Source organism: Lycium ferocissimum, chromosome 8 (genome assembly GCF_029784015.1).
Source record: "Lycium ferocissimum isolate CSIRO_LF1 chromosome 8, AGI_CSIRO_Lferr_CH_V1, whole genome shotgun sequence".
Lineage (NCBI taxonomy): Eukaryota > Viridiplantae > Streptophyta > Magnoliopsida > Solanales > Solanaceae > Lycium > Lycium ferocissimum.
This window is the reverse complement of record NC_081349.1, coordinates 29,074,552-29,089,716: the sequence shown is the minus strand read 5'-3', so window position 1 is coordinate 29,089,716 and position 15,165 is coordinate 29,074,552. Positions and strand designations below refer to the sequence as shown.

General features: G+C 32.5%; 1 protein-coding gene across 2 annotated transcripts; it reads left to right on the top strand.

Annotated features, from left to right (window-relative positions):
- The first annotated feature begins 952 nt into the window (after positions 1-952).
- Positions 953-9,221, top strand: LOC132067862 (probable WRKY transcription factor 57). Of its 2 annotated transcripts, XR_009417247.1 has the most exons (5): positions 953-1,479; positions 3,722-3,865; positions 4,643-5,041; positions 8,699-8,754; positions 8,888-9,221. XR_009417247.1 is itself a non-coding variant. In XM_059461244.1 (4 exons), exons 1-3 carry the CDS (start codon positions 1,136-1,138, stop codon positions 5,031-5,033), a joined length of 879 nt encoding a protein of 292 aa, XP_059317227.1. In that variant the 5' UTR covers positions 955-1,135; the 3' UTR covers positions 5,034-5,041; positions 8,888-9,221. The 2 variants fall into 2 exon arrangements, 1 of the variants encoding a protein (XP_059317227.1); XM_059461244.1 differs by lacking the exon at positions 8,699-8,754 and having other exon boundaries at positions 955-1,479.
- The last annotated feature ends 5,944 nt before the right edge of the window (positions 9,222-15,165 follow it).

The following is a 15,165-nucleotide window of genomic DNA, read 5'->3' as shown; positions in this document are numbered from 1 at the left end:
AAAAATAAAAAAAATCCGCTCTCAGGTTTTTCCAATAGTTGCTTGGCCAAAAGACAATCCATCTCAACAACAATCAGGGCTGTGCAGTAGTGGTTCTTCTTCAATCAGCTCAAAGCTTCACGGATCGTTAAGATTTCAGCCATTAGCGCATCACATGATGAAGCTTCCAGTGGTGAACTAAATCCTCCAACAAAATTTTTCATGAGTATCACAGATTAACATACCAGCCCTTGCCCTTTAATAAATAGTATTTTCTATGTCCCAATTTATGTGATATTTTTTCGTTTTTCGATAATCAAATAAGAAATTATTGACCGCAATTTATTCGTATCCCTTTAAATATTTTAAATTGTTAATTATCGTCACTTACTTTATGTAGTTTTTAAATATGTAAATTATTTTTTAAAAAACTTAAAGATTATTTATTCAAATTCACTATCAAAATAAAAAAAAATTGACCCTCAATATTCAAATTGTATATCATAAATTGAGACCATACATTGACTGTGGATTATATAAAGAAGGAAAAAGGACAAGGAGAGAGAATTTCACACAGAACTAAAGCGCGTGGAAACAACATATCAATTTCTGATTACTTAAATATCAGCCTCTCCTAAGTACTCTACACTCAAAACTATTTAGAGGTTGACGGCTATTTTTCTAACTTATCTTTTTTAATTTGTTTCTATTCTATTCTATATACTTTCACTGTTTCAATTTATTTGAACCTATTTTTTTTTTAATTCATATCAAAATGAATGATTTTTTTCCTAATTTGAAAACAAATTTACTTTATGAATGATTTATAACCACACAAATTTTCAGACTTATTTTAAATCATAAATTTAAAAAAATTTCTCTCTTTCTTAAATGTCATGCTCAATCAAATAAGTTGATATATTTTCTCAGTGTCTTCTCACCAATTGGCATTGACGCGACAAAGCTTTCAAATCCAACAATCCCAAAAAAAAAAGTTACTCACATCAATAAAATATTCCAAACAGTCCCTTAAATACAAACTCATTTACGCGTTTATCTTTCCTTCTTCCCCTTTTCTTCTTATTTATTCTCCATCCATACCAAAAACCCTAGCTTACCTTTCTCTCACCGCGTATAATTCATTTCCGTATCATCTATGGATAAAAAGGATAAGGTTGAAGATGATCCATTAACAGGCTGGTCACTCGATAACAGTATATTGAGTGAATTCGGTTGGAATTTTCAGGGCGGGGGTAGTGGTGGAGCAACTGGTAATTTTGATCAGATCGATGAGGATTTGGCAAGAAATAGTAGTACTAATACTCCGTCTATTCCAGAGAATATTACTTCTACTACTGCTTCTGCTTCTGTTACTGAACTAACGGCGGCGGGGAAAATCACCGATGAAGCTGCTTCTTCCAGCTGTTCTGATGATCCGCCGGAGAAATCCACAGCTTCCGGTGGATCCTCCGCCGCCTCCCTACCGCCGTCCGATACAGCGTGAGTCATGTGTTATCTGACTTCAACTGTCTCGTATAGATTTTAATAATCATAAGTCTTTATATAGGCACAAAGACGAAAACTGTAGCAGTAATAGATACAACATCCAATACTTCTCTTGTTTACATAGCACAGCTCTATACTTTCTCACTCTCTCTCTCTCTCTCTGTCTATATTCGTGCGATTTCAATGATAAATAAGGAAGAAGTAGAATTTAGAGGATTGAAATAGCATATATTCAACTAGAAAACTGTAGCAGTAATAGATGCAACATTCAACACTTTTCTCGTTCACCTAGCACAGCTCTATACTCTTTCTCTCTGTCTACTGCAACAATAACATACGTAGTGTAATTTCACAAGTGGGGTCTGAAAAAGGTATCCTATTGTTTCCAAAAGACCCTCGACTCAAGAAATAAGTGCGATTTCAAAGGTAAATAAGGAAATTATCATGAAGAAGTAGAATTATATATGAGTAATAAAAGCCATAACCGTGTCCGTACGTGTTTCTAGAAATGTAAAGTTGTTTACGCAAGTTGGGTGTATGGGGAAAGAAAGAGAGAGGCATTATAGTAATTTTAATCATCAAAGATGGGCTTTTTCTGTATTGTCCACTTTCTGTGGCTTCAAAACAGCCGTTATTGCGGCGGGAATGCCGTGGATCAATTTCTTCCTAAAATATCTTAATAATTAAAATGAAAATTCTGTTAGCAATCTTTTTTTTAATTTTTTTTACGTTCTACTATTTTTGGGATTGTTTTTATGCTGATTCTCGTGATAAATGCAAAGTGTTTAGGAAAAAGTAGCTTGTGGTAACTCTTCTCTTGAAATGGTTGGTGTATTAATTATCTCTCAAACTTCATTATTTCGTGGTCCATTGCTTCGTACATAGACTAGTACTACTACTAGTCTACTACTATACTTTAGTATTTAATGAAAGAAAAATGAGTGGTGGAATGGGATACTTTTACCAGCTATGGGGAAAATGAGTTAATAAAATTGCTTCAACGTAATTTTACTGCAGCTTATAGTCTACGTGATTTTTTTATTTTTTATTTTGTGTGTGTGTGAGAGAGATCTCTCAAGGCTCATTGCATGCGCTTCTCTACGCTATCGTCTACATCATACTTCTTGGCTGATGTATCTATAGTACCGCATTCATATCAATTCAGTACTTAAATTATATGTATAAACCCATAATTTTAAAATTACAATTAATTCAATGCTAAAACCCTTAAGAATTAAACCTAATCTTGAATTCAGTTCTGAGTGCAACCTTGTTTTAAACCCCTAATCTTCTAAATTAAAGGTATAATGGTATTAGTGGGGGGGGGGGGGGGTTTCTTTGAAACTTGGGCTTCCTGTGGTTTTAAGTTTAATCTTCATGAGTGAATTTTTGTGTCTTTTTTAGTTTAATCTTTTGTTAGATTGAAATGGGGGTAGAGTTGCTGCAAGCAAAAAAAAGAAAAGTACGTTTTAATAAGTAACTCATAAGTGGTACTACTATTTTGATGTTATCTAATTAATTACTTTTCCCACTAGTTTCATAAGGGTTTCTGGCCTTAAATTCCATTGAGTTTATTTTATTTTTGATTCTATGCTACTTCCTGTTCATTCTCATTCTGTTTCTTAAGGATTAATGCTACACTACTAGAAAAAGATGTTTTTTTTTACCGACATTCTGTGTGAAATTTGTCTTTATAAAACATGATTTTCCCACCTTATTTCCACCGAAGCAGCTCACCGGGAAAACGCATGGTGGGAAATAAGTTCCTACTGAAATGAAGGGAAACTTCCTACTTTTTCCGTATGATAACACGACTATTTAAGTTTTTCCCACAGACATTCAGTGGGAAATAACCACTAAATATTTTTCAGTGAGAAAATAAAGATTTTTTAGTAGTGCTAGCTTTAATACTATCTGAACAGCTTATACAATATATGAAAAGAATAAAATGCAAAAATTATAACACTTTAATTTGTCACTTATACAACTAAGAAAAGAATAAATACCCCTTCTTTTCAATTGACCATATATACTTGAAAACGAGGTTGGTTCATATATATTACAGTAAATGATTCGTTGAGTTTAGTACAGTTGTAAAGAAATGCAAATTGATTGTTATTTTCAGCAGGTGTACTTGGAAATGCCTCCTTTTTTTTAAAATGTATTTTCTAGTACTAGTATATGTGTGATAAAGGAATCACATTCCTAATGTTACTTTAGGTTGAATATTCCGCAGAAGCAAGGTTAAAAAGAAGGGTCAGAAACGAATCAGGCAGCCCCGCTTTGCATTTATGACCAAAAGTGAAGTTGATCATCTAGAAGATGGCTATAGATGGAGGAAGTATGGCCAAAAAGCTGTTAAAAATAGTCCATTTCCAAGGTCTGTTTCTCATCTTTCTTCCTAATTCTTTACACCTTAAATACCCTTTCTTTGCTAAATTTTAAGACATAAATGAAATGATATAGAGAAAATTCTAAATATTACTCCCCCTGCCTTTCTATAGTCTTTTCAGATTTTAGAACTAATCATAAGATGTAGTACTTGACTAGTTACTTTTATTTCTTCCTAAAATGAGTAATTAATCGGAAAATTTCTTTGTGTAGATAGGTCAAGTTTTTTAATGCATATACTATATGTTGAATCCATTTGTTTTTTTCGTGTGATTACTTCATTGGAGTAATTTGAATCTTCTTAGTGAAAATCCTAGCTCCTATTGATAAGGGTGTAATTGGAAAAAAAAATGTTTTTTTTTTCTTTCGGAATTTCTGAAGTAACTAGTATTTCGTACCAATTTTTTTTAGCTACAGTGATAGATAAAAAGGACTGGAGGTAGCATTTTATAACATTTGTTTACAGGTATAATCTAATTTAATTCCTATCCTTCTATCCTATTGAAGCATATGTATCTTAAGGACTGTCTGCACCAAAATGCGCATTGATTTTAGTTTAGTGCATCTTAGCAAGATATTGTAAGAAACCTTTATTTCAGTCATTCAGTGTTTCAGGACAAGGTTTTCAAATTATCAATAGAACATGCCATGTGCATATCAGTGAATATTCTTAACAAGTTATATAGAAATAATGAGTTTAAAGTTTAACTCTAGAAAGAGTTATTGCAGAATAATTATATATGATGGGATGTCCATGACTTGTCAGGAGCTACTATCGTTGTACAAATACAAAGTGCACAGTGAAGAAAAGAGTGGAGAGATCCTCTGAAGATCCCTCAATTGTAATCACAACATATGAAGGTCAACACTGTCACCATACAGTTGGATTCCCTAGAGGTGGACTTATTAATCATGAAGCGGCATTCACATCTCAATTAGCACCCTTAGCCTCACAATTCTACCATCCGCCCGGTGTTCAATATCCTCATCAAGAATTAGTTCCTATGAATGCTGCACCAGGATCGCGTACAATGCCAGGTGAAACCGGAGATCAAGCTCGTAAATTGCCAGAGGCAAGTCAACCAGCTGCCACACAGCTGCCAACTGATGATGGATTACTTGGAGATATTGTTCCTCCTGGAATGCGAAGCAGATAATATTAAGGGTAAGCCCTTTCCTATTTGTCAACTTGACACTATCTTGACATGCTGCATCATTGACAGGTCATTTGGTCATTACATGTGTGTGCGCGTGTGTGCTTGGTTTTTTTTTTTTTAATAAATAAATATCTTCCAAGCCACATTGTCTTCCTTTTCTTTGTTTTCTATCCTTTGTCCGATATCCACTTTAAGGATTGATTGACCCGAATTCTCATCGTTAGGTTCATTAAAAGGAAAAGCGCTCTCTACTAAATTTTGTTCTATTCTTGAGGCTCAAAACTAAAGCCTTTAATTAAGGGTGGAGGAATGCTGGCCACATTATCATTTATAGGTGAGTGATCATAAGTTGCAATTGTTACTGCAAGTTTGACCAAGCGCCCCAACATAAGAATTTCAATGATCCTATTGTTGAATTGTTTGACCATTTTAAAAGTTTAAATATTTAGAGAGAACAAACAACAATATAGTCAGTCCCACAAGTGGGGTTTGGTTGGGTGGGATGTACGCAAAGCTTACCCTTACTTTTATTGGGTAGAAAGGCTATTTCCGATAAATTTACTTTTAATTATTCTTTATGGGTCAAAAATGCATGCAAAATTTATTTTTTCTTTTTGGGCTTAACAAAGTCCTCTTGCTTGTTTCCTTGTTGAATTGTATAGTTGGTCTCATCTAATTGTGTAAACGATTACATGAGGTGATCATATATATATAATTCAACACAATTAACAGTTGGTTACGGAAGATTTCAAACAATTCATAAGCTTAATGTAGATAAACCAGTCCACTATATAGACATACAGTATCTTCTAATGATTTGTTCTTGTGAACATTGGTGGTTCTAAAAGAGCTAGGAGCAATAGGTATGGTCTAATTAACTCTGCTTTAAGTTCACATAATCTATAACGAGTGAGCGGAGCCAGGCGTAGCCAACTAATTATTTTTTATGTGTATTTAGTAGATGTTGAATCCCCTCGACTTCTTCGTGTGTTCACTTTTACAAATTTTGAACCCCTTATTATTGAAAATGCTGGTTCCGCCACTGTATATATATGTGATTCGAATGCCGTTATTCACTTGTTTATGTATTCAAATAATCCATAAACAATTAAGTTTATAGAAAATGAGGAGGATGAATTCAGATCTATATAAGTTAGTTCTATATATCTTTAACATTAGTTAATTAAACGTGAGTGGTGAAGAAACAATAGGAGTTGTCAATTTTTTTATGTCCGGTCAAATCGAACAAGATCCCGAGTGATGGAAATCTAAAGTTGATAAAGCTAAAACATAAGTCTCTTTCCCTTAGATTGCTTTCCCACCGCAACCTTTTCCTGTGGGCGTTGCTTTGTCTCTTTAAAAAGTTACTCTTTCAATGAAAAATATACTATGCATTGTTGGGTCCCCACTAGTTTAAGCAACACTCTAATCTTGATGCATGAACTTGATGATTGATGCTTTTTCCTCCCGGCAACATTGTTCTTACTATTTACAAAGAATTGTTACGTGAATTGAATTTTACTTGAACAGTGTGAAAGTTACCTTGTGATAGATTTTGGGATTTGTGAAAAAAATAGCAAAACAAGTAAGAGAAGAAGAGGGGCCCTAATATGTAACCATTGTTCAAAATAATGACATATATCAAAGATTGAGAGAGCCTATTAAGAAAAGGGAAAAGGATAAAAAATATCCCTCTACTTTGTTTTAATGGCTAAAAATATTCTCCGAACTAATTTTGGGTCATTTATGCCCCCGCCGTATGAAAGTTAACAAATATACCCTTCATTTGACGGAAATCCCCAAATTGATTCAGTAACCCGATTTCATAAAAAATAACTCATTCACCTATTTTATCCGCCCCGACCCATCTCCTAAAATAACCCATTCTTCTCTCTCATAGTTTCTCCTCTAACTATCAAGCCGTCGATTCCATCAATTGTAACCAGAAGGAAGATTAACAAGTGGTTTTTGAAACAAAAAAGCATTTTAATTAAATTTCATCTTTGTCAAACATCTATAATTTATAAACCGGTTATTCATTATTTGAATAGAAATTCTGTTCAAGCTCTTCCCTTAGAAAGGAAAGCAAAGAAAGACGGAAACAATTAACAGTTATTTTGGAAACAACTAGTACATACCTTGAAATAGTTAATACTGCAAAGGAACCAACTAGATAAATAGAGCACTAACTTATCACTAACCTATGACCTGAAGTAATGGCTAAAAGAGTTGACCCTATTACCGCATAAAAATTGTAGCTCCTAAAACATGCGAAGTGTCAAAGTTTAAATCCTGATCTAGGCAAAACATTACATGATTTCTTATCATATGTTCAAGTCTTGGAATAGAGTTTCTTGATATCTGTGTTGGTGGGAGATAACAGGTACCGCATGAAATTAATTGAGGTATCTGTAAGCTGATACGGACGCCACGATTATTAGACAAAAAGGAAAAAGAAAAAAGACTAGCTTCCTATCTAATTTCTTCCTTAATGACATTTTCTTATAACTATAAAAATCATGGTTCAATTATATACCGTCATATGAATATGAAATGAAACGGGAGCTTTGGTTAGTGGGGTTTGGCAAGAACCAAATTTGTGATTGTTATCGTACTTTAATTTGGCAGTCGGCTTTAAGAATCACACCAATGAAGGTGGCAATGGCGCTTCTTAGCTAAGCATGCCAAAGGCAAATTTGCTTTGTTGATGTTACACATCTCATGCAAAGCATGCATAAGTAATAGAATAAGTCACGCCTGTCGACGTAAATGGAAGCATATTTTTGGGATGAGTGGGTCCTACATGATCATGCTTGGAATTCTTTTTGAGATATTATGCAATATTCGTTGAGATTATTGTAACGTGTAATCATACAGTTTCCAAATGCTTCATATATTCTCATTTTTGTTTGTTGCTTCCTAATTTTCTTGGGCATGTAAATTAGAAAGGGTATTATACAGCTGGCAGCCTAAGGGGTCATTTGGTTGCTAACTAAAGTTACGTATATATTAATAATGCAGAGATTAGTTATTCATGTATTACTCATTCATGCGTGCATTAGTTATTTCATCTTCTATCCTGTATAAAATATACACATAAATTGATTCATATATAACTCATATAGTATATGGTATTTTAGTTTTGCGACAATGTAAACTGGTAACCTAACATTGTATTTGGCGGTGTGTTGCATTTTATACGTAGCAACTAAAAATTCTACCAAACATAGTACATTTAATTATGTTGCTTTAAATACATGAATAATTTGCTTCCTAATTAGCAACCAAACGATCCCTTAATTTAATATATTAGATTTTGGATGGGGAAGGAGCATCTTCCATGATTAATATCGATGAATGTGAAATGGTTCTAGACAAATGTATGCTCTTTCTTCAGCAGATTTATAGGATTATACTTGATGTGTTCAATCTTTATTTACTGAAAATATTACGTGTATATTTTAAAATTATGGGTTCAAAATCTTGTATACTTTTACATTTTGATGATTTTGCACACGCGTACATATTGCACTTCGTGTAAAACAAAAATGGAGAATGCAGTTGAATATATTAATTTCACATTGCATCTGCCTCTGCTTTCATCCTATATTATAATGGATTCATCGTTTATCGTTATGTTTTCTTTCTTATATGATATAATGCAGCTGTAAGTACTTTGTGGGAAAAAGGTTTATCAAGATACATAAAAATGTTAGTACAGGTAATTGTCCGTACGTACCAAATATTTACATACCCCTATGCTGGCTAATGAATATTTATAATTACACGCATCTATTGGCTAAAAAAATATATGGAAATGGCTAACAGATTTGTCCTACAATAACTCTTTCCAGGTATATATATAGCATGGATGCCATTCTTGAATTTAGCTGGAATCTGCCCTCTGTTATGAAGTTAGCTATATAGCTTTCGTATTTTTGCTCTATCATGACTTAATGGAGAATCCTTGGACATATAGCAGCTCTAGATATTTAAGACTAGCTATAATTGTAGAGTTTCACCTTCTTCTTTTTCTTTTTTTTTTATCTCTCTTTTTTTCAACTTTATGGTGCTGGGATTGGTGATTGGTGTTAGATAGGGGGTGGGATGGTAACATTTGACCTGATTTACGCTGTAATTACGTTGCAATTATTGTAGTAATAATTCTTTTGCTTATTTCTTGTGGAATCTTTTTCTTACAGTAGTTTCTAGTTATGTACTCTTTTTGTTTTAATTTATGTGACGATTTAAATTTCTGCATGAGAGTAAATCTTGGGCGGCAAGTTGCAATTGGGTGGATTTAAATTTGAGATTTAGAATTGCAATATTTTTATTATTTTTTTATAACATTAAACATTTAACGGTCATCTATATCTAAATATCAAATGATATTATAGGTGTATACCAACTATTTTTTATAACAATAAAAAAATTTGCATCCAGCGATATTGTTATAGAGAGGTTTTGGTAATTCTTATATAACAATTTAAAAAGTGTACTCTCTTATATAAAACCTAAGGAAAGGGGCCATAAAATGCCCCTAACTTGTAAGAAATGGCTCATAATAAATAGTCTAAAATGAGAGCATATTCTACTCTACTTTATGCATGAGAGTAAATCTTGGACGGCAAGTTGCAATTGGGTGGATTTCTAAGTTGCTCTCTTGTCAGTTGACATTACCCTTTACCCCCCTCCCTATTTTTTAACCCTTTTTCAAACTTTATGTGATTCACCTTTCCTTGTAGCCTACGGCATCATTGTCGTTTTCACCACTTTGCTGATTGATGCGTGAAGAACACACGCCTTATTAGTTTACCATATACTTGTCTCTCATTTTCCTTTATAATAATACTAGTAATGTGAGGCCCGTCTTACCAAACTCAAGATATAAAAGCAGTATATTTTAACTAAAGAATATAATTTGTGTTAGTAAGTGTACAATAACAACAACAACAACCATATACCTATCAGTAGTCACAGTGGGTAGTTATATAAAGCAAAATTTTCATTCCACTCCTTTAATATTTTAACTTCCATTTTGATGAAATTATTTAATTCAAATCAAATTTGGAACCAGAATTTGACATTATAACTTATGTATCCTAATTTTACGAAGTTATTTAATTCTAAATAAATAATCTATACATAGTTAATGAACTTTTAAGACAAATACATAATTTAACTTGTAAATGGATGGAGTCGCTCCTCTCTTAATTAGGGATTAGGGGTTCGAACATCGATATGGAAAAAAATCTTTGGAGGAAGCGCTCCCCCCGAATAGGCGGGATGCAGTGCGAATTATCTGGATTAATTGGGCTCAAATGCGGATATCGAGCACCAATCAGAAAATCAAAGAACGTGAAAAATGAGGTAGGAGGTTCGATAGCTTTTGAAAAGTAGACTTTAAAAACAAAAACAAAAAAAATTGACATAAATAAATAAGATTAGGACCTAAAAGTAATTAATTAAAAAGTTTTAAAAAAATTTGAAAATTATTGTAAGGACTACAAAAGTCCCCAGGCTCGATAACTTTTGAAAAGTAGACTTTAAAAAAAAAAATTGACTTAAATAAATAAAATTAGGACATAAAAGTAATTAATGAAAAAGTTTTTAAAAATTTGGGAAATTATTGTGAGGACTACAAAAGTCCTCGCATTCCCTCTTATATATAATAGTAATATAACTTCTTTAATTAACTTAGGTACGAGATTTACGGCTCTTTGAAGTTTGTGATGTTAAACTAAACATGTATTCCCTTTATTTCAATTTTTGTGACGGTGTTTGATTAATCACATATTATAAAAATGAAAAAAAAAGAAATTAAAATATGTGATTTAAAACAAATCATGAATATTTGTATGGTTATAAATTATTTCATTAAAAATAAAATAAAATAATTATTAAATATAGAAAGATATCATTTTTTCTGAGATTGTCTAAAAAGGAAATATGTCATTTTCTAAGACTAATAAAAAAGAAAGAACACCACATAAATAGGAGAAAATTTATAATGTATCAAATGCTATTCGAATCTTGTGAAGTTGGGGTCTTGAATAGCCACTAAATATAACATATGACTTTGTTTTAAAACGGACTAAAAAGAAAATATGATATATAAATTGAAATAACGAGAGTAATTCCAATAGCGTTGACTCCTCTTTTACAGTCTCTAATTTTTTGGCTGATCTACTCAAATAGTTACTCCCTCCATCTCAACTTATGAACCATATCAATTGAAACAGACGAAGTAGTACTTTGGTGGTCTTCTTTAGAAGTTTGGCCATTTTCTCCAAAACAATATTATGGATGATTGGATTGTATTTCAAAAGTTGTCGTCTAAAGTTTAAAATTCAATATCATAATATTCAAGCAATGACAATTATTTGGTAAAAAAGAAGGGGCGCAACTTCTAAAATAAAGGCCACAAAAGTATCTACCTAATAAAGTCGTGATGTGTTTGCTTGACGGATGCACCATTTGGGATAATGTGAGTTCACCGTCAAATTAATATCTTGCTCTTATGATTATGTCAAAACATATAATTCTAATGTTATTTTTGCTGCAAGAATCAGTAAATGTCGGTAAGTATAACACCACTCAACATTTTCTCTCTTTTTTTGTTTTTTGTTTTTTGTTTTTGTGCAACTTCCTTTTACTTCTTTGTGGATACAAGTTGCCCCCATCCTCATGTTTACGTTGTTTGCCTTGTCATATATGTTCTTCACTAACTTATGCATCTAATGTTTCTTTACTCTAGGTATGCTAACTTAACAAGCCTTCATCTGCATGTATCGATCAAGATCGTTATAAGTTCAATATGTATTGTCAGTGCACGAACCAAATGTACTAGTAATTATTTTTAGACCAGACAATAACTCGTACATGTTAAGTCTCTCTCTTAAGCTACAATTACAGTTTTAAGTCTTCAAAATTCTTATGACAAATTACTAGGAAATCTATAGTCAGCTACTTAGTTTCTAATGGTTCGTATGATTTGTGAACAAGTTTTATTATTATAAGGTAATAAAAATAATTACAAATTATTTAGTGAATAACTGAAAATAATAAATATGCTTGGTTCGCTGGACTAAAATTGGATAAATAAGTGTTTTATTTTTACATTAGATAAATTCTGATAAACTTTTATTTTCGAATTTTAACTTGTTTTCATAAAGGAACTTTGGAAGATGAGTTTTGACAAATTCATCATTGTCATGTTGGAATTTAATCTCGAGATAAGTAATCATGGGATTATTATAATCCAATATTGAGTATGGTATAAAAATAATACCACAATTGTAATATAAATTATCTCAGAATATAAAGACCCGACCGAACATGAAATATGATAATTTCGTTTTTTGTCCAAGAATTATTTTATTTCTTGTCTTTTCGACCAAATGATCCCTAAAGGTTTTCTACATACAAATTTATTAATATATAAAGCCACCCAATGGCTGCCATTCCTTCCTATCAATGCTTGTCCTCAAGAAGAAATTTCACGGGTTTCCCTTCAAATGGACTGGTCTTTAATTTTTATCCTTCAAAATTGAATTTATACTTAGTGGGCATAAGTTATTTAAGGGCGCGGGGCATAAGTTGAAGAATATTATGATACGAAAATATTAACTTTGTCTCATGAAACAAAATAGGGAGAGAAATGCAAATGACCCTGTCCTTAAAGGCCTGACCCATATTTTGGCCCATTAACTGATCCATCAGATTTGAGAATATAGTGGGCCCTATAACGGCCCAACTAATTTTGCAGAAGAACGTGTTTGATGGAACATTTGCAGCCCATATCACTCTTTTTAGGCTCCTTTGTTCATTACCTGAAAAAGCGAGTAAGTACTACTCTTAGATTTTCAGGTTTTTGAAAATTTTGGTTATAAATTTGCAAAATAAGAATTGCATCAGATATCTATTTTGCATACCCTGTTTAAAATATATTCAATTTAAAAGTTATTTAAAGTTTAATCAGATGTGGCAAACTTCAGACCTTATAGCTCCAATCTTACCCCTTACTGGTAACCAAATACGTATGTGATCGCATCGGACTTAAATTGTGCTACATTACATGTTTTGTCCCTCTATTTTAGTAGTATAGTTAGATTGACTATAGTGAGGCTTTTCCTTTTAGCAAAAACCCTATATTTAAATAGTATCCTAAAAAGCATGTACTTTTCCTACACTCAAATGTCTGAAATTCAAACTGAACCTGCAATATGCCAACTTTAAATATTTGGGTTTTAAGTTAGGCTTAACAATCCCTAACTTCAGACCGTATGTTTGAACTTTGAACCTTCACACCTGCGATTTTCTACTTAAATCTCGCAAGTAATGGTTAAACGTTAAACACTTTATCAGTTTCGATTAACACTTTATTAGTTTCAATTATTCTTTAAATAAGGATCCTAAATACAGCTATATGTGTACTTCATCCATTGCAAAGAGAGAAAGGAAGACTCGTTGTACAGAAGAACTCTAGCCAAATTTTAACTCATGGCGTTATGGTTCATATTGTGTGATCTTTGAATTTATAGAGACAGAATAATTCGTGAATCCTATCTCGATAACTTCTTAAATTTGAATTTACTTTTTCAAAAAAAAAAAAAAAAAAAAAAACTTAATCTAATTTCACTAAATTCAGGACTAAACATTTTTTTTAAAAGAGGATATTATTAATTTAATCTCATCAAGTTAGAATTAACACCTTACCATAATAGGAACAGTAATTGTGCTCACGGCACACGTTTGTAATTTTTTTCTTCTTTTGGCTAGAAAGTGCATTTTCTCAATAGTTGGCTTATTTTTAGGCTAAGATTTGAAGCTCTGATCTATTAAAATTCCAGTAAAATCTCGTGGACAAGCACTAATTGTGCATTCTATAGTGCCAAAGACGTTAAAATTGGCTTTCAAAGTGTATGTTTACCTGCATTTCCTACCTTTCTGCTCCTTAAATCTTTCTCAACCACTATCTACTCCCCCCCCCCCCCCCACCACACACCCTACCCCCACCCCCCACCCCCAAAAAAAAAGAATAATAAGAATGAGCACATCATTGGTTATGTACGCTGACTTGGCTAGTAACGTGTCATAACCTAAGGGTTAGAAATTTGAGTTATTTATATTTTAAGACGTTAAACAATAAAAAGTAATTTGTTTATCCGAAAGTTAACCCTGATTTACCACTTCAAACACTTGACTTATTTAATAGGCCAGAGGCGGATCTAGCCTTAAAGTATTGGATTCACGTGGACTCGGTAGCTTTTGCCTAAATCATATATTTGTATTAAGAAATTCATAAAATATTTATTAATATTGAACTGTGAACCAAGTTTTCATTGTATGTAAACTTAAGTCGCTGCAGGATCCATAAATTCCAAATTTTGTATCCGCCTCCGTAAAAGGCCTTTTCACATATAGAGATTCTCAAAGGTGAACTGAGATAATTGATGATTATATAACTATTCAATTTAATCATTCCTTTCTCCAAGCTTGAGGAGGACACAATAAGCTTTATGTTTTCCCACATTTTACTCTTGTTGGTAACTTCTACTAGAAGTACTAACAAGTTTAGTCCTTAACACATCACAATCAAAATTTTAGCTTCATCACCAAGTCATTGAGCTTTCTCATTTCACTCCATAGATCAAACTATAGTGGCGGATCCAACAATTGGTTCGCGACTTCAGTAGAACCCCGTGCTTCGGGTTGAATCCTATATATGTGTGTGTTTGTGGAAAACAAGAATAGATAGAGCTAGATATACATTTCAGAATTCACTCTCTCAACTCAGAACCTATAACGTCCAAATTTTGGATCCTCCACTGGTCAACTGGTACATTTCTACTGGGATTGTTGCCCTTTTTATGAGGTAATAACAGGCAAATTGCAACTTAAATGCACCAAATTAAACTGAGTTGTCATGAAAAACAATATCAAATCTAAAGAAAAATCTGTGATCACCATTTCCATGAGCTAATTTTCCCCTGAATCAAGCTCAGCAACCACTTAAAAGAATCAATCTTTAGACTAATTGAAATCTTTTACTATTTTTGTAACTTGTTTCCACTTCAAACTAAAAACAATAACACTACACAGATTAAAATTAAAGCAGTAGCAAGAAAGC